Source organism: Lepisosteus oculatus, chromosome 11, assembly GCF_040954835.1.
Source record: "Lepisosteus oculatus isolate fLepOcu1 chromosome 11, fLepOcu1.hap2, whole genome shotgun sequence".
Classification (NCBI taxonomy): Eukaryota; Metazoa; Chordata; class Actinopteri; order Semionotiformes; family Lepisosteidae; genus Lepisosteus; species Lepisosteus oculatus.
Window position 1 is genome coordinate 27833085 of NC_090706.1, and position 24275 is coordinate 27857359.

Genomic DNA, 24275 nt, shown 5'->3' on the forward strand with positions numbered 1-24275 from the left:
AAAACCAATTTCAGCAAGTAAAATTATTTTATGACTCCATGAAGTTGGTAAGTAAAGAGTAGACCTTACATCAAAAGAAAGCAATGCAAGGACATTTTTAGAAGAATAAAGTATACAGATTTTGGATATTGATCAAATGTATCGGGCACTTCTGTTTAATTAATGGGTCATTCATGACCGACTGCGACAGTTGAGAGACTTTGTTGCACTAAATGACATCATTAGCGAAAGAGCTGATGGGGCACAGGTGTTATAAATTGTTAAATGTCAGGTGAAGATCAAGACATTTAAGACATAAAGGAAACCATATACTCTGCTAAACCAGAGAACAACGCCTTCCGAATCGGTTTGTTAGAGGTGGGATGAGGTCAGTTCAGGTGATAAGTCCTCTTCAGTGATGAGTCAAGGTTTCCTGATGGAGGCCAGGAGTGGCACAGACATGCAAAATGATAAGCTGCCTGTGTTTAACTACAGACCAGTGGCTGGCGAGGCCCAAGTGTGATGATCTAGGTAAGAGATCTGTTAGGACAGATTTACAGTGACTGATGGCTGACTGCACATCGCCATATTGATCACCTCCTGGGACCCGATATACTGCCCTTCCTGTAGCCTACAGCCTAATTATTAAGGATAATTAATCATTTGGCATTCCAGCCAAATAATGCACTTCCTCAAGCTGTTCATGTGATAATGGCTTTCCTGTGAAATGAGCACCCTCCTTCCGGGTCTTGAGCTCCAATGAAAATGCTTGAGCCGTGGTACTGTGCAGGTCAGAGACCAGACAACAGGAAAATGCTTGTCCAGACTCTAAGAAGGGAATGTGAGAGAATCCCACAAGAGAGCACCCGTAGCCTGCTGTAAATTATGCCACAAGTACGGCTCGCATTTCTTCCAACAATGGCCACAAACAACACTGTTTTCCCCCACAGTAGACTACCTGTTGATCGATGCTTTTAATAAATGTTAGCCAGCATTAATTTACCCATGTCACATCTGTTCAAGATGTCAGTGCACTTGCTACAAGAAGATGGTCATTCTTTCCTGACGACTTTGTGAATTTGCTGCAGTTGTAAGTGGCATGTCTTTTGATGCTCAATCTTCAATGGTTGATTTTCAACGCAATGTGCAATGGACATTACCACATTCCACAGAGCTATGGCTCACCTGTGGATTTACCGATCTCATGAAAATACGCCAGGGCCAATACTGCCCGGTAGCAGCAGTGGCCACCTCTTGTCCTCACTCGTGCTTAAAGTCTATGGGGCAGCGGCTGACAGAAACGTCTTGAAAGTGCTTGGGGAAGACGTGTCCAGAGGTACCGCGAGGCCTAGAACAAGTTAGTCCGTGGCTGATGATGTAACTGTGGGACACAATGGTGCACATTTCCAACACAGCTGTGCAGCCAGGTACACACTGCACAAGGAAGGGCAATGCAACACTTGGAAGATCGTGTGTAGGAAGGGACGCCTATGTAATAACCCAGTCGGGCTCATTCTACTTTGCTGTGGTAACACCTTGAAATAGACAAAGAAATGCATTAACCTACAGATCAGATCCAGACTGCTGCAGGTGCAAATGCAATACAGATCACCAAACCCAGACCTTTCCGGCAAGATCATGGAGATCATCAGTAAAGATCTTGTTAAGATCATGGAGATCATCAGATGACAGAAAATGACAAATCTAACCCCACCACCACCACTTCCAGAATAAAAATGCCAAGCATTATGGAACAAAAGAAAGAAGTAAAGATGTGAACCAATGAAAAATAACGTCAAAGGTCTAAATCTTTTGTCTATTTATAGGAGCAAAAAACATTGCAAACCACATTCTCTGTCAACCACAATCTGCATCTACACATTCTTCCATCTCGTTTTCAGTGTGAGCTATTGGATTTCCATAACGTAAGTAAACGGCAGAATCTGTTACAAGCCCTGATAATAGAGGGTCGTGCCCAGCCCATGAAGGGTTTTTAAGCCAATATTCAGTTTTGCTCCTTATTTTCAGGCTTTGCAAGCGCACATTTCAGAGTGCTGGATTTTAAACCAGGTTGTAAATGCCAGCTCAGAACGTTTTTGTTCAGTATAATCAATACTCTGAATAGGAGTTCCCCTTTCAGCATTTCAGTGCAGCCTCTTGTGCTATTAAAAGGACCGCAGAAAGTAACAAGCACTACAGCTGCGAGCTGCACAGTTCATAAGGGGGGTTTCCACTGTAGGAGCCCATCTGTCTTTCAGAACATGTAGAAAAACCTCTCAATATTAATTTCAAATTCACATCTCCATTGCTCAGTTTGGCACCTATGAATGTAAAAGACAATGATCTAGACTTTAAGGATTTCAAAAAAACATTATATCAAGGAACCAAGAATGATGTCCGCCAAAAGACTTTAATTTTGTCTTCTGTCAAAGGAAAAAAAAAAAACATCCTCACACACAGAAACCAGAAAGTTTAAGACACAATGACAATTTGAGGCACAGATATGGATCAGGAATAAAATAAATACTTCATAAATTGAGCTGGAATGAGAAAGGGCACAAGAATAAAAAGTACATTTATATAAATAAATCAGTCATGTGTCATTTAGTTTTGCCAGGCACAGCAATCAAGTGTTAAGACAAAACAAATCTGGGGGAAAAAAAGCTAATTATTCACATCTCATAAAAGTTATCCAAATTCAACCTCAACAAATTCAACACGGGAGACAAAGTATCTGAACTAGTTTGTTTCATTTCACTGCTGCTCTCTATTACGAGGTCGAGCTGTGGCTGTGGTAAGACATCAGATGATTAAGGACCGTTCCCTTTGTACAAGACTGACGACGAATAAAGATCTGATTCTGGTGGGGAAGAGAAAAGAAAAAAGATGAAAAAGGGAGGTCAGTAGGAGCAAGATATGTAAACCATTTCCTGTCGGGCACTTGTAGGAGGTTCTGGCACCCCTGGCTACTTTTCCCATCCAAATACATGGATTGCCTCATCCTAATAATTCCAGCCCCTTCGGGATGAGGTATTCCCTCCAGTGGGAGCAGGAGCCCAGAGGAAGCGGTGCACTTCACCAACACGTGGGAGTGTCCGCAGTTTAAGCTCTGTGCTAAGCTCAGGCCCCAGGCACAGCCGGGAAGACTCAGCCCCGCTACAGGCTGTCCGGTTCCGAGTCCTGGGCCAAGCCAACCTTTCACCCCGTAGAAATGGCCAGACATGAAACCGCCACACCAGCAGGCCGAGCAAAGGCATTTTTTCCGCAGAACAGCTTTATGTGTCCGCAGCTCTGCCGAAGTGGACCCCTACTGTCCGACACGGGTCTGGACAAAAGGGGGGAAACTCAGTTAGTCGTCTTTTCATTTGAAACAGCAGGCAGCCTCACTTGTTAACTTCTCTGCCTTTGTGAGGCTCCACAGAGCCATAGCAGAATCATTGAATCTATACGAATAAGGAAGTGAAATTTCGACAGACTGTTGGAACGAAAGTCTACTGCAGTCAGCAATTATACAGCCACATTACCGCATTCTCACGCAGTTGTCTTTTCAAGCAATGTTTTTTTTTTACTGGTTCTACTTGTGTTTTGTTCTTGTAGGGTTATACAGACACCAGACTCATTCAAGTGTCCAGTAGCAGATGTACAATAAGTGTGTTGGTCCGAGAGACTCTTCAGCCCCTGGCGATAAGGGTACCAGATTCTGTCCTTACCTGTGCAGGGAGAGGGGTTCTGGGATGAGAGACTCTAAGGCCAGTGGTGATAAAGGTACCAGATTGTGTCGTTTTTCAGCTGCGGCCCAAACAGGGGGTTCAGCTGGGCAAGAATGGCGATTAGCCAGCTGCATAAAAATAAGAAAATTAAACCAGAAGCGTAGTGAGAGGATTCACTCAGCCGTTCACCACACACAACCCTGAGTCATACCGGGGAGCTGCATTCAGTTCAAGAGCTACTACTGGATTCCAGTGTCATCTGTTGTCTTGTTAGGCCCTGCAGCGCCACAACCCTTGACATAAAATGGGTGTTAATCTTACCTCCAACTGCAAAGTGGGCAATCCTAGACTTTTACCGCACTCTATAACGATGGTACTAAACATTACTTCCACATAGGATCTCAAATGACTTTATAATACCATAAGATCCAAGGCAGAAATCAGAAGCCATATGCATATATAACATATAGATATACAAAAGACATGCATACAAGCTGCAGCATTTATCTAGTATGCTCTAAGCAGTATAGATCCCTATGTGTTATGCTATGTACTTCTATTTTCCTTTGGTCTTAGGAAGCAGTAACTTGGTATTTTATGTCTTTAATTCAATGATTGTATCTCACTGCACTGAATAGTAGGCCCACCCGAGTCAAAACAACCACAGCTCTTATGTGCCTTAATTACATATTTTAAAACATCCACGGATCAGGCCTGGTTGCATGCAAAAATGTGCCCGGTAAAAATGTTGATCTGGAGACTAAGAAACGATGCTGCAGTTTAGAGCAAAGGTACCTGCTGGTTGTTTATTCCGCTTCCCTAAATCTGACAGGGCTTGGATTGCTATAATTAATACAGCTGTCACTGTCACTGTCATATTTGGCAGCAAGCCTCTACAGCAGAGGTCTCCTCTCTCGTGGGTCTTTGGGCGACTTGCCCGAACTGTGATTAATTTGGTCAGTGCGTCTTGATGGGATTCTGGAAGCCACATTTCTGGAAGAACCTCTGCACTGCGTAAGTGCTACTGCTTCGATGGGGGGTCAGAACTTATGTGCTAGGAGGCACAGGTGACCAAATCGCCTATATCTATGATAGAAAGGGACTAAATTCTCCCACCTGCTTCAGCAGCATATCATACTCAAACATTTAACGCCTGACAAGGGCATACGTGTCACCAGGCATTGTTAACTCTCATGGAAAATAATATATTGAGAAATGAAAAACGTAACAATGTCGAGAAAGACGTGCATTATGCCTTCACAATGCTGTGATAATCCCCTGTGCTAAAAAAACAACAGTGAGAAGTTTTGACAGTGGTATTCTTTCCTTTATGAAAATCACACAATATTTTGTGTTTTACTGCCCTCTTGTGTGCATGCCTTGAAATGCACTGCAGTATACACACTTGGTGTTCATAAACTGCACAACAACATTAAAAAAACATTAGGAATACACGGGCAGCATATTGAGATGATAATTGTACAGTTATTGCACGGTGCCATAATTCATTCTCTCTCCTGGGACTCCATTTAATTTACATTACTTAATGTCTTGAAGTTTTTGTACAGCACTCCACATCCATACTCATATTGCCAGAACAGAGTATAGGCTTTTCTTTTCCATCATGCTCCTTTGGTTTTATAGTCCCAGTGCCTGTACTGGCCATACTGGGAACAATCCTCCTGCTCAATATGAACTCCCCTGGAACTTCCATTATCACCACAGTCGGCCAGAAGGGGACAATTTAAGAGTAGAAGATCAGACTGTAGAGACTGTAAGTTCTGTAGCGCTGGAGGATGGGGGGAAACTAGAGAGCCCAATGAAAGCCCATGCACACATGGAAGAAATGCCACATCGACTGGCCCACAAAGCTAGAAATGAAGCCATGACCCACCAGGCCACCTTCACCGATCGTTGACCCAATGTCACTGCCCAAACGCTCAGCTACAGATTCCCACCTCAAAAGCCATTAAAAGAAACCAGGCAGCCCGGGTCCGCGTGCCCCGGCTTGGCGTGGCCAGAGTTTTCATACTTACAAGAGATAGCAGCAAACCGCGCAGGTCACCAGCATCGTGACGATAACCCTGTGGGGAAACAACAAAGGAGAGACGTTTTCACGTTCAGTACCTGCGGGTTTTATCTCAGCTAGGTTCACCGGAAAAAGCAGGGTGACTTGGAAGAACTCCCAGTTCAGGCTCGTCAACACAGCTGGCCGAAGGCCACCCGCGTTACTAAAAGAAGGACTGGCCTCGAACAGGAGGAGCCAATTTTTGCCTCTGTTAATTTCCGGCCGTCGGAGTAGTTAGCGGACTCCAGAATGTCATCTGATCATTTTCATTTTGTCAGATCCTAAAAAGCCAACTTCAAACACAAGGCTGGGTAGCTGCCTGCTACTCCTGGTGAAGAGGACCTCCTGTTTTATATGGTAAGTGTGCCTCCTATTTATTTCCTACCGGAGCATATGGACACTTTCATTGGGACCCTGAACTAGTTCGTGCACTTAGATCAGTCTCATTTGAGGTTCTGAATGCAATCGGGAGTTTTAACATACTTTTCCCATCCCACTGGCATCTGCCACACATCCATTCAATCATCGTGTAGCAGATCATTTTAAATTGTTTGAACCTCTACCCAGAACAGCAACTAACAAGATCACAATACTCTTCTTCATTTGGAGATTACTAGAGTACCAAAAAAACACTAAAAGCTTTTCCTATGGTAGGGGGCTTGAATATTTTTGGAGATGTGGATTCGTCCTTGGTCAAATGTTTAAATTTAAAAGCATCAATGTCCTTTTCTGATTTTTAAAAGCAAGAATGATATTCAAACCCCTTAAAGATGTCCAGATAAATGGACTTTGTAAAAGTGAAAAAAACATTTTCAGTCACCAGCTGTATGCTACTAATTTGCAGGCTCTGCCAGTGGCAACTAAATCTGCCTAGTCAAACCTGAATAGCAGCTTGACAATCTCTTCTGCAGAACAAAAACAATGGGTGATGTGCCTTAATAGGCGCATAACGCCTTGTTTTTCTTTTCTAACGTTTAGCTGATAAATGACCTTGAAAACATGGGACGTCAGGCAGAAAAATGGACAGATGGAAAAACAAGTGCCAGACATAGATGGAAAGACTGAGCATCTTCCTCTCTTTTCAGTTCTCATACCTTAACTACAAAGAAGAAAGAATTACATTAAGTCCCTAATATTCATTCATGGTCCTATAGATATTCAAAGGGAAGTCCTTAAAGACTTAAGACCTGGAAACTGTTGGAATGAAGACCAATTAAATCTTTAATATCTAATTAGAAGAAAAACACAGAAGAAGGCATCTTCCAGGATAGGAAATAAGGCAAAACTGCTTTAATTCAGTCCTAATACCCTGCAGTATAGAGGGCATGTTTCAAAGCAAAGGAAATGAACCTGCAAACTGAACAGCAGAACTCCAGATACTGAGAACAAAGTTAAATGCAAAGAAACAAATTTAATAAAATGTCTAAACAAACAAATGGATCAATTAAGTCACCAGTTAGCACTGGAATGAAAACCAGAAGAGACTGTGTGCCCCCAGAGATGCCCATTAACCTGAATAAAATATTTTTGGATCGTAGAACGGAATTGGAGCACTCGCAGAAACTCCATGCAGACCAGAATGAGAACACGCAAACTCCACACAGAATGCTCTCCCGTCAGGAATCGACCCAAGAGCTTTGAGGAAGGAGGTCCACCATACTGATCAATGCAACAAATATGAATTAATTTCCAAATTCCCCCTGGCTTTTACCAATCATGGCCTCCTAATAATCCCCATCTATGAACAAGCTTCATCACTCTGTTCTCCTCCCCACTGAGAGCTGGTGTGTGGAGAGTGTACTGGCACACTCCGATTACTGTTGTACCATCCAGGTGGGGGCTGCACATTGGTGGTGGAGGGTAGCCCCCACTGCCTGTAAAGTGCTTTGCATGGTTGCATGTTATAATAAGTAATCATATTATTATTAACATTATTTATGTTAGGAAAGAAATGGGTGAAATAAATGTGTGGATCTGGTGCAGTGGTTAGCTTTGCTGCGCTGGATTCAATTCCTGGGGTGCTGTCTCTGTGAAGCCTGCATGATCTCCCTGTGGTCACGTGGATTTCCCCCAGCTGCTCCATTTGTTAATTGGCTTCTGGGGAAATTGGTCCTGGTGTGAGTGGGTCTGTCTGCCCTGTGAGGGATCGGCATCCTATCCAGGGTGTACCCCGCCCTGCGTCTGTGGCTGGTGTAACGGTTCTTGGGGTCTCCACCCTTGCCGCTCCTGCCCTGCCAGTTCATCCCTCACCGATGGGGCGCGAACCCGGGTCTCCGGTGTCACCCAACAGGGAACTTGCCAGCTGAGCTAAAGGAGAGCTCCCTCAGCCCGGGCGGATGAGATCCCTGTTATACGCAGGGGTGTATTCGTTACACATGCTGGGATAGGCTGTGGCTCCCCCATGACGCTGAATTGGATGATAGATGGATACATACAGAAGGCATCACATTCCCAGCCACGGTGTCAATACCAGCAGCCATATCACCCTGCAACTCACAACTGGCAGCCCACTGAAGCTCAGCAGGTGTGAGCCTGGTCAGTACCTGGATGGGAGACCTCCTGGGAAAAACTAAGGCTGCTGCTGGAAGAGGTGTTAGTGGGGCCAGCAGGGGGCGCTCACCCTGAGGCCTATGTGGGTCCTAATGCCCCACATTGTGGCATTAGGGGACACTATACTGTGACGGGGACACTATACTGTAAATAGGTGCCATCTTCGGATGAGACGTAAAACTGTGGTCCTGACTCTCTTTGGTCATTAAAAATCCCAGGGTGTTTCTCAAAAAGAGTAGGGTGTAACCAAATTTCCCATTGGCCCTTACCAATCATGGCCCCCTAATAATCCCCATCTATGAACTGGCTTCATCACTGTGCTCTCCTCCCCACTGAGAGCTGGTGTGTGGTGAGGGTACTGGAGCATCATCCAGGTGGATGCTGCACATTGGTGGTGGTGGAGGAGAGTCCCCATTACCTGTAAAGCGCTTTGAGTGGAGTGTCCAGAAAAGCACTATAAAGTGTAAGCAATTATTATTATTAATTCCAAATAAATCTTATTAAAACTTTTTAAAACTGCCAACCCAAATCCCTGAGGACCCGTGTCCTGCAGGTATCACAAGTGCCTTCAGAGCGTGAAAAGAAGTTTAACTTGTGCCATTCAAGCAGAACACAACCTCCAGGACTACAGCTGGGCACCCCTGCCTGGGTTGATACACTCCTGTGATCAGTCACATGCCTCCTACTAACTCTTTGAGATCATCTTCGGCCTGACTAATACCAGGCGCTGAAGAGACCAGTTAAAAATAAAAGCAGAACCTCAGTCAATGCCTCTGGCGTCTCTGCAACATTAAAGCCAATGGCAAGCGAAGGCGACATCTTAAACACGGGAAGCCAGGAGGATTTCTTCACTTCCAGAGCATTTTTGCTGGCGACGAGCTTCCCCCTTTAGATTCACTCAGTGCCCTTCGACTGCGTTGCAAAAACGTGCACGAGTGATGGGTCACGTGACATGCGACGCGCGCTCCCGAACCACATCAGTAGTTTCATAAAGCAACTTAAAACAGGTTGCTGTTGCTCCAATTAGCAACATTTATATCATGTTAAAAGTTTAACTTAAAATGGAGCGAATTCAGTCGCTTCTCCACCTCTTTTCTCTCTTCTATTTCATTTTACACGTTCGACACAGACGCGTCACAAGAAAATCGATTAATTGCTGCAAAGGTCGTAAAAACACTGCAAGAACACGTAAATCCGTTTCTTCGCAAAATACATCTTTAAATTGTCTAGAGAACAGGCAGTACATAAAAATATCACGTGGCTTGCAAGTAATTATGCAGCTGAATCGATCGATCCAGTATCGCTATGTTTAAACCAACGGGGAACTAAACGCCAAGTATGAAAAGGAATGAGTAGGACTCTTTTTAAATTCGCAGCTCACGTAGTCGTTAAATTTGGTGTGAAGTAGTTTTAAAATACGAGAAACTTCGCTGTTAAAAGTGAGAAACCGTACTCACCCCCTGTTTGGTCCTTTGGGAATAAACCACGGTATAACGCCACCAACAATGGCCCAAAATAAAGTCATTACAACCATTGGGATTGTAAAAGCCAGAGACGCCATTGTGGAGGACCTTGCTCGGCACAGGGAACCCGAGTTAAAAAAAATAACAAGAAACTCTTGATTACTTAAAAACGCTAAAACTAAAGAAGAAAAGCTGAGTTCTGTGCAACTTCGGCAGCAACAAACCCAGTCAGACCAGGAAGCTGTGATCACATGACGCCGAGAAGTCTGTGGAAGTCATGCGTCACTTGGGAGGTCCCGAAGAGTGTTTTTAAAATATAAGGTACTGTTTTCAAAACTTCATTTTAGATACACTGCTACAGTTGTAGCGACATATAACACATTAACTTGTTATGCGAAAATATTTCTTCTCTTGCATGTTGTGTGTGTGGTGTTTTAGTAGATGGCACTTTTTAGACATTTGATGTATCTTGTATTTTGCGCTACTTTGCAGAACCCTGAAGAAGGCTCCACAGCCGAAATGTTGTGTCTCCTTTCTTTTCAGCATGGAATAAACCTTTACATGTTCCTTTTTAAGATGGTAAAAGTGCTGGCTTAGAGGTAATGAATCTTTATATAGTCAAATGTGAGACACATTACAGCTGAAACCTTTTTCACGCTCTGTACTTCTTTGTGTACTACACACAGAATGAGTTTTAAAATGGTCTTTATCCCCGAACTCCAGCTATTTTAGAAACGTAATAAATATAATTAATGTATATAACAAATATACTAATTGGTGGACACTGGTATTGTGGTGTAAATCGCATACAAAATGTAAACATTTAAAATATATATGTTTCATTTGTTTTTTTGTTGAGATGAACGTACAAGAAAAATGGCAAACGAACACATTTAGTTATGATACTTCGCTGTCTGTATGGCTTTATTAAGGTGAGTGAAACATTCTACACTGGAATTGACTGGTACCGTCGGTGACGTTTGCTCTACAAACATTCAAAAGGCAAAAAACTGTGTATGCAACAACAAAAAGAAACAGAAATAAACAAAGGGAGAGACGCAAACGAGAGTACAAGTATATGATAAAATGTGCAAGTAAGAGACCAACAATCAATTACCAAATCGAATCCAAAAAATGACTAGAAAGACAAATATTAAAACAAAATCGGTTCATAGTAGCAAACTGGATACAGTCATAATTGCTCACGTCTCTATAATGTATCACACTGGCAGCCTGCTGAAGCTCGGCAGGTGTGGGCCTGGCCAGTACCTAGATGAGAGACCTCCTGGGAAAGCTAAGGCTGCTGCTGTTGTATTAGTGGGACCAGTAGGGGGTGCTCACCCTGCAGTCTATGTGGGTCCTAATGCCCCAGTATAGGGACGGGGACACTATACTGTAAAAATAAAGGTGATGGCCTTCAGAAGAGAACTAAACTAACTAGGTCCTGGAGCAGCATAGTCATTAAAAATCCCTGGGCATTTCTCAAAAAGAGTAGGGATGTTACCCCAGTATCCTGGCCAGGCCAGTTTCCCCCTGTCCTTTACCAATCATGGCCTCCTAATAATCCCCATCTATGAATTGGCTTCATCATGTTCTCCTCCCCACTGAGTGTACTGGCACACTCTGGCTGCCATCACAACTTCCAGGAGGGGACACCCCATTACCTAGAAGTGTCAAGAATCATTACTGATTTATTCACTTACAATAATTAGAAGTTAATCTGCATCTCTTGCCATCTTATTACATACTATTTGTGCTTTTATCAACAGAGATGCATCACAAGCAAATTGTGAAATTCAGATGAACTACACCTTTACCGCTCCACCAATGTTGATAGCTGGAATGAAAACTAGCAGGTGTACAGACTCCTGGACTATAGTATGAGACATATGAAGATAACGACTGACCACACTTTGCATAGTTCCATAAATTTGCCTAGCTGTTCATTAACGAGACTACATGAATAACTTTTTACTCTCCTCAGTACACCAAATACAAAACTCATCACTTTCCAAAGCCTGTAGGTACAAGGGTGTCCAATTCCTAGTTCTGAAAGGCCAGCTTATCCACAGATTTTTATTCCAACTCCACTCTTAGGCCAAACTTAACTGGACCAATTTAACAGCTTCTCCCAGCCTTTTCAGTGCCACTGCATTAAAGAAGCTTAGAACACCAGCCCTGCACTATTTACAGTATCACAAAAAACAGGAAACTTCAGAACCCATTTTCTCCTTAACAACCTTTTCATAAATCATTTTAGTCAACATTGGAAAAAAGACTTTTATTCAGTAATCTTCCTTTTAAATCAAAAGGCTAAATGAGGTAGTAGGTTGATCCTGAAACAAAACAGTAAAGACAAGGACAACTATTTCCTGGATTTTTACAGTCTTTTATTGGTGTTAGCAAAATGAATGTTATTTCATTCCTGCATTTTCTCAATGGTCTCCTCCTTGTATTTTCCCTTCTCCTTGCCATCCTGGCGAGACTTGGCTTTGCGTTCCAAGATCTTCTTGCGATCCTTGTCCAGCTTTAACCTGGTGATCACCACCTGGAACAAACATTAAGAATAAAATGAAACACTAGGAACACCAGAATATGAACTTCTCACTGCTTCACTGAGCTAAATGTTTTCCAGAGGACAGCTTCAATTAATTTTGCCAAGGTTTAAAGGAATCCTAAGACACGGAAATTAAGGAAGCGTGTGAAATATTGTAAGAAAAGGTTTCCTATGAACATTAACATGAGCTGCAGAAATTTTCTTTTTAACAATGCTTTGAAGGAATTATTAGTTAAGGAGTTTAAAACTGACCCCCATTATAAAGCCTATATATAGCCTCTTTTGCAATATAGTTGTACCTCACTCATCCTACATTTAAGTTACCAATGGGAAGAATTGTCTCTACATAAGGACAGCCTTATTGTGGCTCACAACATGTTTGCAAAAGTGCTTTTCACATTCATCTTTGATGGCATAAAACAAAACCTGCACATTACATGCTGATCAGCATAAACAGAGGACTAAAAGAATTTTCAGAGCATGAAATGTTTAACTAGCTATGCTTGACCTTTACCCAAAAACCAGCAACCCTTCAGGCAAGGCAAGTTCTGACTTTTAGATACCCCACTCTCTAGTGTCCAAGCTCCCTTAAGACAAAAGTAGCAATTAAAAGACTTCATTAAAGGGGCCGTACCTTGCTGGGGTGAATACCGACATGCACTGTGGTGCCATTGGCCTTCTCACGCTGGACGCGCTCAATGTAGATGACATACTTCTTCCTGTAGACCTGCACCACCTTGCCGATCTGCTGCCCTTTGTAATGCCCCCGGACAACCTGCACAGCACAAACACACTTCAGCACAGGCACGCACGTCCCAGTGGTCCCAAAATCCCTGCTCCGAATTCAGAAAGCTTTGTACAGAAAAATCAGCTTCCTGGAAAACATTGTCACATTTACTGCCCTTTAAAATCACTCTTTTGCTATTCACCCTGTAACTCAATCATTTATCTGTTTTCGGAATTCTCTTTCTTTTGTGAGCTAGACTCCTGATCACATTAATCATACAAAAATCACTTATTTCCTTCAGTGCAGCTGTTCATCAACCATTTAAATTTAAGCTGTGGGCCGTTTAAACATCAAAATAATAATGAACTGTTTTATATAGCACCTTTAAAAGTGACTTCTCAAAGTCATTTACATGAAGAAAAAAACACACGAGAGAAGACAGCAGAATTACACAATCACAATAAGGGCTTGGGATACAGTACAAAAAGACATAAAACCAATTAAATAAAATCCCTTTTAAAGTAGAAGGTTCTGATTTTGTTTTTTTCACGTGCTCAGGGAAGGTGACGGAAATCCTCTGGGGCTCTGTAATGTTCTGTTCTTAAGCGTTACAGAATCTCCATTAAAATCACTGTTTGAACTGCAGGCATCCCATTTCTAAACTAGACGTTCACAGCCTGGTTCCTTGCTTCATGACAGCATAACCCGTCTTTGGATGACTGCATGACAAGCCCAGAGTTGCAGGAATGTAGGTCTTGCTACCTCTGACCCAAAACAGGAACTCCTCAAATCAAGACCCACCTGAACCTCGTCGTCCTTACGGATGGGCATGGAGCGCACGTTGTACTTCTGTCTGAGCTCCTTGGAGAGGGGAGAGGACATGATCTTCCTGCGAATGTGAGACGGGGCATTGAAGTGCCTCTTGCGGTTCTTGCGGCGGGAGGATGTGACAAATGGATTCAGCTTCATGTTGGCTGGGGAAGAGAGGAGGAAGACCAGGTGATTATCCTGCAATGGTCTCTGTACAGCCGAGAGAAAAAGTATGTGAACCGGTTGGAATCATCTGCGTTCATGCATTAATTGCTCTTCCGATATTCATCTAAATAATAATAATAGAAAAATACATTCTGATTAAACAACAAAAAATTGTCATGTCTATTTCTTTCCTGTCACTGTACATAGAGTCTTCACGCAAGAACTGTATTCTCATCCCATTAGCCTGAAAAACTGCAGGACAGACAGATAAAACAGAGACCAACTGAACCAACAGACCAGCCCTTTTGGAATCTGGAGAAGACAGGCTCTACAAGAGGGGACTGAACATCTGCAAAACTGTGCCATTTTGGCTGGTCAAGAAACAAAGCTGCCATTGGAGGGAATCTCACGTGATATTGGGTTTAATAAGCTGCAGTTTCTTGCACATCAAGTTCTGAATGCTCGCTTTAATTATTTTAAATGTCGTATAACAGGAATGTCATTTATCTGACCCGGCTGTTTTCAGGGTACCCAGTTTTACAAGCAGCAAACTGCTGGGCAATGGGAAAGGCTTCTGCTTCACTGAAAAGGCTAAGAAAACCCAAAACATCAGCAGTCAATAATGTCCAGACCGGAGGTGTTCAATCCTGAGCCTGGAGGCCTGGTTTGTCTGCAGGCTTCTACTTCATATCTGTTGTTCTGTGTTTATCGTTCTGTACTATCCGTTGTATGTTGTTCTAAGTTGTGCATGATGGTTGGCTGCAACTTTCATTATTTACTGTTTTGTAATGTACTGTGCATAATGCGTGAAAGTGTTGGCAATTGTACTGTTCACATCCCGAGAACACAGTGCAAACTGCAAATAAATTCCTCCTCTCTAGGTCTCCTTACAGCGGCAGCACCTAAAGAGCTGGGAGTTTAATAGATTCAGTTCAGCTAGATATAAGCTGATTTAAGTGATGAAACCCTGCTTCAATACCAGCCCTCCAAGATCAGTTTGATGCTCCTGGTCTAGACATTATTAATCATAAAAACTAGGTACTTGAAGACATGATTTGTACACAAAGGAGATTGGACCACACAAGTCACACCGCTCCTAAACCAAGTTACTCATTTCTTCGCTGAAGAACCGAGCCAAGCAGCAGCCCGGATCCCGAGGCAGCTTTAACCGGGTGAACCAAAACAACTTTCGTTTCTTAACCACCGATACAGCCAATCGAGTTTTTTTAATATTTATCAACCCTACACACCGATTCAAAAGTGACCACATTTGAAAACGTATAACATGCAGCAGCTCAACAGAAGCTTCACCCCTTGAAAGGAGTGCTACTCTTCCAATAGGTCATATTCCTCTGGAAACATAAACGACAGCATCGTGAAAGACACAAACCACACTTTTTCGGGACTAATTTATAAGTGGCAGAAGTCAGTGAAGGAAGTTATAAATGCATGCCTGCGATAAACAGTTTCAACAGGCCAGATCAGTAGCTACTCGGTCTTAATAACTCATTTCAATGAAATAATGGCACTACAATACACCTTATAAGCTCCTTGTTTGAACACACGGTGTTTTGTGAGGCGCCCATTCTCTAAAACTTAGGATGCCAACAGATTTCTTTGAAATACATTAGGTACAGCAGATCTTACCCTGCCGATCACTTCACTATGGCCGCCGGAAAAGAGAGTCCAGAAGTACTTCCGCTCACATTAGTGCGCCGGTGTTCTCGCGAGAACTTCTGAGCTGAACGAGAACAGAACGCTTGTTCAAATTATGAACAGCGACACTCAGCGGAGACTCAATAACAGTAGCGTCTCAGAATGGAGTATTATTAAGAAATAAACATATCAGAGTGTCATTTCAAGAAAGAAATATTTCAAATAAAATGAGAAAAGAACTGAGAAAAATGCTACATATCTAATGGAATGTCCGTAACTGACAGGCTTTGCAGGAAAGTACAGGTAGAAACAACTGCAAGTGTGCTTAAAACTGAGAAGAGGAGGCACTCCTTGAACCCAAAGAGTAGGGGGAGTTTGGATAAGCTATCCAACCACGTTGCTGTAGTTGATACTCTGGCTTCTTTCAAGAAACAGCTGGACAAGTTTTTGAATCAATTAACTATTATTAAATGGGCTAGTTGGGGCTGATTAGCCTCCTCTCATTTGTAACTCTTCTTTTGTTCTTCATGCTGTACGTACATTAACAGAGAAATAGCAATGTCTCAATGACTTTGGTCAGACTTCTACTAATAATTTCTTGCACGTTCATTAACTACTCAGACAGTTGTTAATGAATACATAAGAACATGCCCAACTTTTGTATCTATCACCATACAGGTGATATAGCGAGCAGGTATATCACCCTGCAACCCACGACTTGCAGTCCACTGGAGCTCAGCAGGTGTGAGCCTGGGCCATACCTGGATAGGAGACTCCTGGGAAAGCTAAAGTTGCTGCTGGAAGACTTGTCAGTTGGACCAGTAGAGGGTGTGCGTCCTAATGTCCCAGTATAGTTATGGGGACACTACACTGTAAAAAACAAAGATGCCGTCCAAAGGACAAGATGTAAAATTGAGGTCCTGACCCTCTGTGGTCATTAAAAATTGTAGGTTGTATGGTGAAAAAAGTAGGGATGTTACCCCAGTGTCCTGGCCTTTACCAATCACGGCCACCTAATAATCATAATCTCTGAATTGGCTTCATCTCTCTGTTCTCCTCCCCACAGGTAGCTGATATGTACTGAGCATTTTGGTGCACTTTGGCTGCCATCACATCATCCGGGTAGGTGCTGCACATTGTGGTGGGGGGGCATTGCTGTATAGGATTAGCAGTATTAGCTGTATTTGGCCTTAGGTCTTAAGGCCAAAAGGTGTTTAGAGCAGTAATCTAAAAGTAATGACAGAGATAAAAAGTCCCTGATACAGTATGTACAATCACAATTCTTATAAAAACCGAAGGGAGGGACCACTGACTGCATAAGAGGCCTTTAGATTGAAGCTAGAAGAGAAGGTACATGGTCAGAAAATCATTGGATTTGAGATTTGATTAAAATCTAGGCATGTGACGTGTGAATACACCTATTATTGAGGTCATTCCTAGATACACTTGGAAGTAAAACAGAAGTGATCAACTAGGCAATTATCTTCTCGATAGCACACAGGGAAAGATATTACCATTCTGAATACACCATTTGCAAGCAATGGGCACAAGGCAGGATACACCCTGTAGAGGACACCAGTCCATCACAGGGCAGACACAGACACTCACACCAAAGCCAATTTTCCCTGAAGCCAACTATAACTTGATCAAAATAACCTACCACTGTGATTCTGGACCATGGGAGGAAACCTGCACACAAACATCAGCAGCCATATCACCCTGCAACTCACAACTAGCAACCCACTGAAGCTAAGCAGGTGTGAGCCTGGTCAGTACCTGGATGGGAGACCTCCTGGGAAAAACTAAGGTTGCTGCTGGAAGAGGTGTTAGTGGGGCCAGCAGGGGGCGCTCACCTGACGGGGACACTATACTGTAAACAGGCGCCGTGCTTCGGATGAGACGTAAAACCGAGGTCCTGACTCTCTGTGGTCATTAAAAATCCCAGGGTGCTTCTCGAAAAGAGTAGGGGTGTAACCCCGGTGTCCTGGCCAAATTTTCAATTGGCCCTTACTAATCATGGCCTCCTAATAATCCCCCTCTATGAATTGGCTACATTACTCTGCTCTCCTCCCCACTGATAGCTGATGTGTGGTGAGCGTTCTGGCGCACTATGGCTGCCGTCGCATCATCCAGGTGGATGCTGCACATTGGTGGTGGTGGAGGGGAGTCCCCATTACCTGTAAAGTGCTTTGAGTGGAGTGTCCAGAAAAGTGCTATATAAGTGTAAGCAATTATTATTATTATTATAACATACAGACTCCACACAGATAGCACCCAAGGTCAAGAGTTAAACCCAAGGCCCCACTGCTGCAGTGCTGCAATGGTAACCACTGTGCCAGCATGCCACTCTAGTTAATTAATAACTACTTACATTTAAAGAGAGCTTTTTATCCTGAAGTATCCCTAATATACTTAATCGGATATCCTTGGCAACCCACGACAATGCACAGCAGCCATTCTGCACAGCAGAGTAGGGGGGAGGAGAAATTTCTCCAATAAGGGGGTTAAGGTGAGACTTTAGAGAGGCAAGACTCTTCAAGCCCAGACTGGAATTTAGCCAGGACACTGGGGTTAGCACCCCTGCTCTTATGAACTAACATTGGTTTATCATCTCATCCAACAAAGGCACCATCTACAGTAAAGTGTTCCTGTCTCCATTCTGCAGGGAATAGTTAAAAATAACCCTAAGGACAGAGGGGGAACCTACTCAGAACTTCTTTACCCACAGGGTTGTGGGAGAGTGGAACAAGCTGCCTATACACGTTGTTGAAGCTGATACTCTGGCGTCTTCTAAAAATGGGTGAAATCCTTGGATCAATTAACTACTAGGGACAAGTAACGGTTTATTCCATGCTGAAAAGAGAAGAAAAGAAACACGATGTTTCCGCTGTGGAGCCTTCTTCGGGTGGACACCCCTGAAGACGGCACCATAGCCGAAATGTCTGGCTTTTTTTCTTCTCTTTTCAGCATGGAATAAACCTTTCCTTGCTGCTCTGCAGCCTACGCATGCTGACGCAGCTCTCTACTTCAATTAACTACTGACAACCAAATGGGCTCGTTGAGCCAGATAGTCTCCTCTCATTTGTAACCTTTCTTCTGTTCTTATATTCATTGTAGAGCACAGGTTTGGCAAATCTAATGCCAAAAGTGACACCTACTTCTCCACCAACACTTTACTTTTGTTGTTCCTAGGAAGTCTCCAAGCCCACCACTGACCCCTTCTACGATCTGACATGGAAGGAGGTAATACTGCTGTCAACACAGATGGAGAGCTAGGCGTAGGGTGCAATCTTCACAAGTCTGACAGAACAGTGCTGTATTGGGGGAACAAAAAAAGTACATGAGCTGTATGAACACAAAATTGTATTCAGTGAATTTCACATTAAATTTACACTAAGAAAGCAGCAGAATCAAGAAACATCAAAACAAATAAAACATCTTATTGTTCCTTTTTAAGACCTTTGAGCTTTGAATGTCTCTTGCAAAATTTTGCTTCTGCAAAGAATAAACGATTCTTATATTGTTTGATATAATCTAAAGAACAGACTTTTTCTGCACACATTATTGCGCGAAAACTAAAACCCAGAAAAACAAACAAAAATGTGAAGCCTGGTTTGTAATTGAAGGGTACTCTAACTCGAAGAAAACGTGGAACAGTGTTGGAATTCTCTGTCAGGTTGAACTAATAGTGAATGAGAACTCGCCTGCTGGTAAACATGGTAACTCAGAACCTGTCTCGAATTTTCCACTAAGGGGAAAGAAGGAAAGAATTGTTTCAAAGAGCCACGACCTCAGAATCTTGTCATGACCCGGTTTTTGCCGGAATATTTTGTTCACCCCCCCCACTTCCTCGCGCTTTTTTAGGGTTTAAAGCATTACTCATCCACTAAGAAAAAAAAATGAATTGTGGGAACGGGTTTCTCAAAAACACTGTTCTCGTGCACTTGTTCAAAGCGAAATCTAAATATTGTATGACAGAATTTATTGCGGTCACCTGTGCGCTAGAGGGCTTTTTTCTCTCTTCAGAATTATAAAAGTCCTGAGCATGCAAACAAGTCCTCCGAATATAAAAGAATCTGGGATCTTTAAGCAGGTGCTCTTTACAGCGCTGTGTCAACATTGGGCTCTCAAATGCGGATGTGCGGAGAGAAAAGAAACTTCGACAGGATTACAGAAATAAAACGCGCCTTGTGTTGCTCCGATAATGCGCTAAATTCCCTTCGAAAGGGCGTTTCCTGCGGTGTTATTTGCTCGTTCTGTGAGGCATTGTCTGAGCCCCGGAGTTTTAGATTTCATATTATGAGACATGCATTGAAGGAAAGACATAAAGAGAATGAAAGAAATTGCACAAAGAAAAGCGAACCTTAACCATACAAAAGCATGGGATACAAAGACCATACTAAACCAGCCACGATCAGAACAATATAAAATACAAAAATATACATATATTGCTCTTTCATTATGTAAATACATTTAATTATATATATATATCAAATAAGAATTCTGTATATTTAGAGGAAAATAATATATAAATATAGCACCCCCAGCGCGCACACACACGAAAACAAAAATCGTATTCTCCAACTTGATAATCAAATCTTCGCATTCCGAACATCTCACGACATATGACTCAATTCTGAGTATACCTGTGTTTGAAAACAAAAGGATTGTATGAGACCTGATTAGTTATTGTAGTTTATTATCATTTATGATCATTTTGGATACTTTCGAACAGCTGCAAAGACTTCCAGTGGCTTTAAGGTATTTGCCAACATCTGTTCCTTTGAAAGACACGAGATAAATGTCTCTAGTTATTACATTTTTTAAAGTGAAATACGTTGTTGTTATCGTTTTAATTCAGAGCATTTAGGCTGGCATGAGCGTTGTTCTTTGGACACTACCCAAAGGAGAAACATATAAAAGGATGTCAAAATGAATAAACGTTAACCGCAAAGCACAAAGCGTTTAATTATTAACTGCTGCCTGTGTTCTCATTGTGGGAAATAAGAAAGCTGTTCGCATCATTAAGGCGCTATAAAACTCCAGCTGCCTGCATGCCTTCGCCCGCTGGATTATAAAGAAACTGCACGGCCGTTACCTGAGGGTCTGGCGATGCTCACGAGAGTCGGTGTGTCAGAGCCCACGTGGTGAGGGGGATTAGATCTAAACTAGTTCAATTTACCTGCATCTTCATATCCACTTTCCGACACCAAGGTGTCTTTCACTGCATCGGCGCTCGGCGTTGCGGGTGGTGGAGCTCTCTGTTCCAGTCAGGCTTTTAGAATTCTGTCATCTAACCTAATGCAACTTTGCTTCGTCTACATTCGCCCTGTGCGTGCAGTTTCATTTAGTTTCCGTTTGCTCGGGGGAAAAAAGGCGCCCTAAGATGTCTTAAAAGAGGAAAAACACAGTAGAGTCCATGACTGAGCAATCGGTGTAACATCCGTCGATTCAATTTTTTTCCCGTCTGCGCTGAACTCTTGGTCCAGTTCAATGACTATGGCGAGAGCGTGCAAACCCATGGTAAGTGAGCTTTAATGGAGTTAGAACCGAGTTCTAACTGTATGACTGTATGCAAGTACGACGTTTCATTCATATTTGTCATTAAATGTCCGTGCTAATCTGAACAAAATGCGTAAAACGGACCGACCAATAAACAGGTGCATGTTTTGCTGAAGATGTGCGAAATTAAAATCATGATACTTCAATATTGGTAAGTGCAGGAAAAAAATAATGTCAAGTGTTTGAAACGCGAAAAATGGATGAAAATCAATCACGAAATAGAACTGAAACGAATCTGGGTGCCTGGATTTTAACATGTAACGTTCCTAAGGTGTTTGCTGCGCTTACATTGTTGCGAAATAGTGCATTTTAACAAGGGCACACTCATTATCCTTTTATTTTCGTGCAATGTTGTCACCTGCTGCAGATCCTCGTGGCTGTGCTGCTGCTGTTTGTCGTGATGGCGACGGACACTGAATCGAGGGACAGGCGCAAAGACGAGCGAGGCGCGCGTCGGAAGAACGGCCGTTTGAGAAACAAGGGGAGCTCGGCGCGGCGCCACAACGGCACCTCGATGAACAGCTCCCCGGACCCGGTCCTGGTGACGGCGGAGGGGGAGAGCTCGCAGACCTGGGAGGAAGACTACGAGAAGAGCATCGGCGATATGGTGGCACAAGTGAGGAACAACTCGGCGCTGTCCAAGACCAAGTGCGCGGTGGATCGGCGCCTATGGATGTCCAACACCCGCAGCCTCTCTCCCTGGTCTTACAGGTCAGTAAATGCAGCCTGTGATGGCACTCGCTCTTCCGTTATATCTCTGCCTGGCTTGTTGCGCACGAAACCTCTTGGTACTGCCCGAAGAGGTATTTTAAAGCTTTTCTCCAACACAGGGTCATTATGAACAAACTACTGCAGAATATGGTTCATTAAACTCGACAATAAACTGGAGTTAATTCAAACTTTCAGCTGAAATTGAAACAGTTAATGACAGCTCCCGCTGATTTCTCAATACCTGTACTTATGTGTATTTGTGACCTGTTGCTACATTGTACCTTCCTCTAAACTTTAGTAACGACTTTTCAGCAAGCGTGGAACAACGTTTGCTCTAGGGCAGAAACAACAGCTTCAACAATCCTGGTCAGTTCCTTCAACTAACGGCAGGGAAGACCACCTCAAGAATAGGAACATTTTTTTTGCTCTTCACGTACTGTACCGCAATGAAACGCCTTAGATCAACGAGAACGTCCATCGCACCTCTTTGCATAAATCCAACTATTTTCTCTCTTTTCCGCCCCTCTCTCCCACCCGCACAAACCCAGCATTAACCACGACGAGAATCGGATTCCCGTCGACATTCCCGAAGCCCAGTGTTCCTGCTCGGGCTGCATCAACCCCTTCACCATGCAGGAGGACCGGACCATGACCAGCGTGCCCATCTACACCAAAATCCCGGTCAAGAGGCTACTGTGCGACACGAAGAGCAGGAAGCAGAGGAAAAAGAAGAAGAACTGCATCCCGGAGTACCGCACGGTGGTGGAGAACATCGCAGTGGGCTGCACCTGCATTCTCTGAGAGGGGAGACCGGCGCAGAGACATTCGAAGGTGAAGCGTGGGTGAGGCGTGAATCGCTCGCCCTCTCGTTTTCCTAACGGAAAAAAAAGACAACATTCCTGTATCTTCTTCTACTGCTTTTAACTTTTGAGTGCCTCTGTGTGGTTCGGAAAACGGCCACTTGTTCCATGGTGTCCTTTCTGTATACATCTCACTTTTCCATATACAATCAACACTGTTAAAGGAGCGACTGCGTTTATAGACAACAGCTGCTTAATGAACAAAAAGAACACAGACTGTAGTCCGTAGTCCGTACCCCGACCCCTTCTCTTCCGACACACTCCTCTGCAGGCAACCCAATTTTCAGAGGAGGAAAGAGATTTCTCAATTGGGTTGAATGTCACAAAGATAACGAACGAGGAGGCCATTCTGCGTTTCTGACGTGCTTGGCTGCTAGGTCTTACTCAGCCATTGCTTGAGAGGAGTCAGGTTCTGGGCTTTGCCCATGCATGGTGGCTTTTTCCAGTCTCCCACCACCCTTTGCGTAAATAAAAGTGCCGCCCGTCCTCAGCTTTACAGGACAATGACTGATGTCGGATGGCATTGCCAAACAATACACAGAACACCCTCTAGGGTTATCAACCAAAACATTTCAGTCCGGGTGTGTTAAAGTTAGAATAAATGTCACAGCCTATGTAATCTGCAAGATGGTTTTGGTATTTAATATAAGACTGAAATGATTCCACAGACTTAATTTCACACTTGTTTCATATGGCCGACTTGGTTCATGACTCTATTTTTCAAGGAAAATGTGCCTGATTACTATAAAAAGGCAGAATTTCAACATTCTGATACACTTTGATTTATTCAAATATTTCCCATGTCTCTATCGCAGTGCAGTGGTTAGCACTGTTGCCCCCCTCAGTGTTGGGGCTCTGGGTTCAATTCCTGTGGTGTTATCTGTGTGGAGCTTGTATGTTCTCCCCATGTTTATGTGGGTTTCTTTGAAGTGCTCTGTTTTTTTCTTAAAAGTCCAAAGACATGCTGGGAGGTTAACTGACTTCTGAGAAAATTGGCCCTGGGGTGAGCGTGTGTATGTTTTGTCTGTGTGCGCTCTGCAATGGACTGGTGTCCCGTCCGGGGTGTATCCTGCCTTGCACCTGTTGCTTCCCAGGATAAGCACCAGCTCCCCTGCAGCCCTGCACTGGATAGTGGTTAGAAAAAGGATGGGTGTATGTCATATCAATTTGAATACCAGGTTTTAGTAAATCTGAGCGACTGAGTGTGCATCTGAGAGACCACAGGCATGGGGGAACCCGGTTCTCAAAATCAACAGGCTGGACAAGTTTTCAGGCTTTAAACAGCCAGCACTGGCGGAAAACAAAATCTTTTGTTGAGCCTCTGCGTCCAGGTTCATCCTCCCAGCACTGGAATGGGAATCCACTTCAAACCACTGTTGTTCCTGGACTCCATCAAGGCCCTATTCCCCCCCTTCACCCCTAAACAGCCCCTGCCCTTCGTATTCTGCCCCCCCCCC

General features: G+C 43.4%; 3 protein-coding genes across 4 annotated transcripts; 1 reads left to right on the top strand and 2 right to left on the bottom strand.

The window, feature by feature from the left end:
• Window positions 1-2370: 2370 nt before the first annotated feature.
• On the bottom strand, window positions 2371-10030 carry atp6v0e1 (ATPase H+ transporting V0 subunit e1). The gene is made up of 4 exons (XM_006631684.3): window positions 9765-10030; window positions 5726-5773; window positions 3690-3817; window positions 2371-2839 (listed from the first exon to the last, which is right to left on the bottom strand). The coding sequence occupies exons 1-3, from the start codon at window positions 9866-9868 to the stop codon at window positions 3724-3726; spliced, it is 246 nt and encodes an 81-aa protein (XP_006631747.1). The 5' UTR covers window positions 9869-10030; the 3' UTR covers window positions 2371-2839; window positions 3690-3723.
• Window positions 10031-12138: 2108 nt separating this feature from the next.
• rpl26 (ribosomal protein L26) lies at window positions 12139-15757 on the bottom strand. Its single transcript, XM_006631685.3, has 4 exons — window positions 15677-15757; window positions 13856-14028; window positions 12962-13102; window positions 12139-12318 (listed from the first exon to the last, which is right to left on the bottom strand). The coding sequence occupies exons 2-4, from the start codon at window positions 14021-14023 to the stop codon at window positions 12190-12192; spliced, it is 438 nt and encodes a 145-aa protein (XP_006631748.1). The 5' UTR covers window positions 14024-14028; window positions 15677-15757; the 3' UTR covers window positions 12139-12189.
• A 990-nt stretch (window positions 15758-16747) lies between these two features.
• On the top strand, window positions 16748-23045 carry LOC102695853 (interleukin-17B). 2 transcript variants are annotated; one of them, XM_015349339.2, is made up of 4 exons: window positions 16748-16807; window positions 18878-18928; window positions 21615-21958; window positions 22507-23045. In XM_015349339.2, the coding sequence occupies exons 3-4, from the start codon at window positions 21648-21650 to the stop codon at window positions 22757-22759; spliced, it is 564 nt and encodes a 187-aa protein (XP_015204825.1). In that variant the 5' UTR covers window positions 16748-16807; window positions 18878-18928; window positions 21615-21647; the 3' UTR covers window positions 22760-23045. The 2 variants fall into 2 exon arrangements, with proteins under 2 accessions (XP_015204825.1, XP_006631779.2); XM_006631716.3 differs by lacking the exons at window positions 16748-16807; window positions 18878-18928 and adding an exon at window positions 20840-21208.
• Window positions 23046-24275: the final 1230 nt, after the last annotated feature.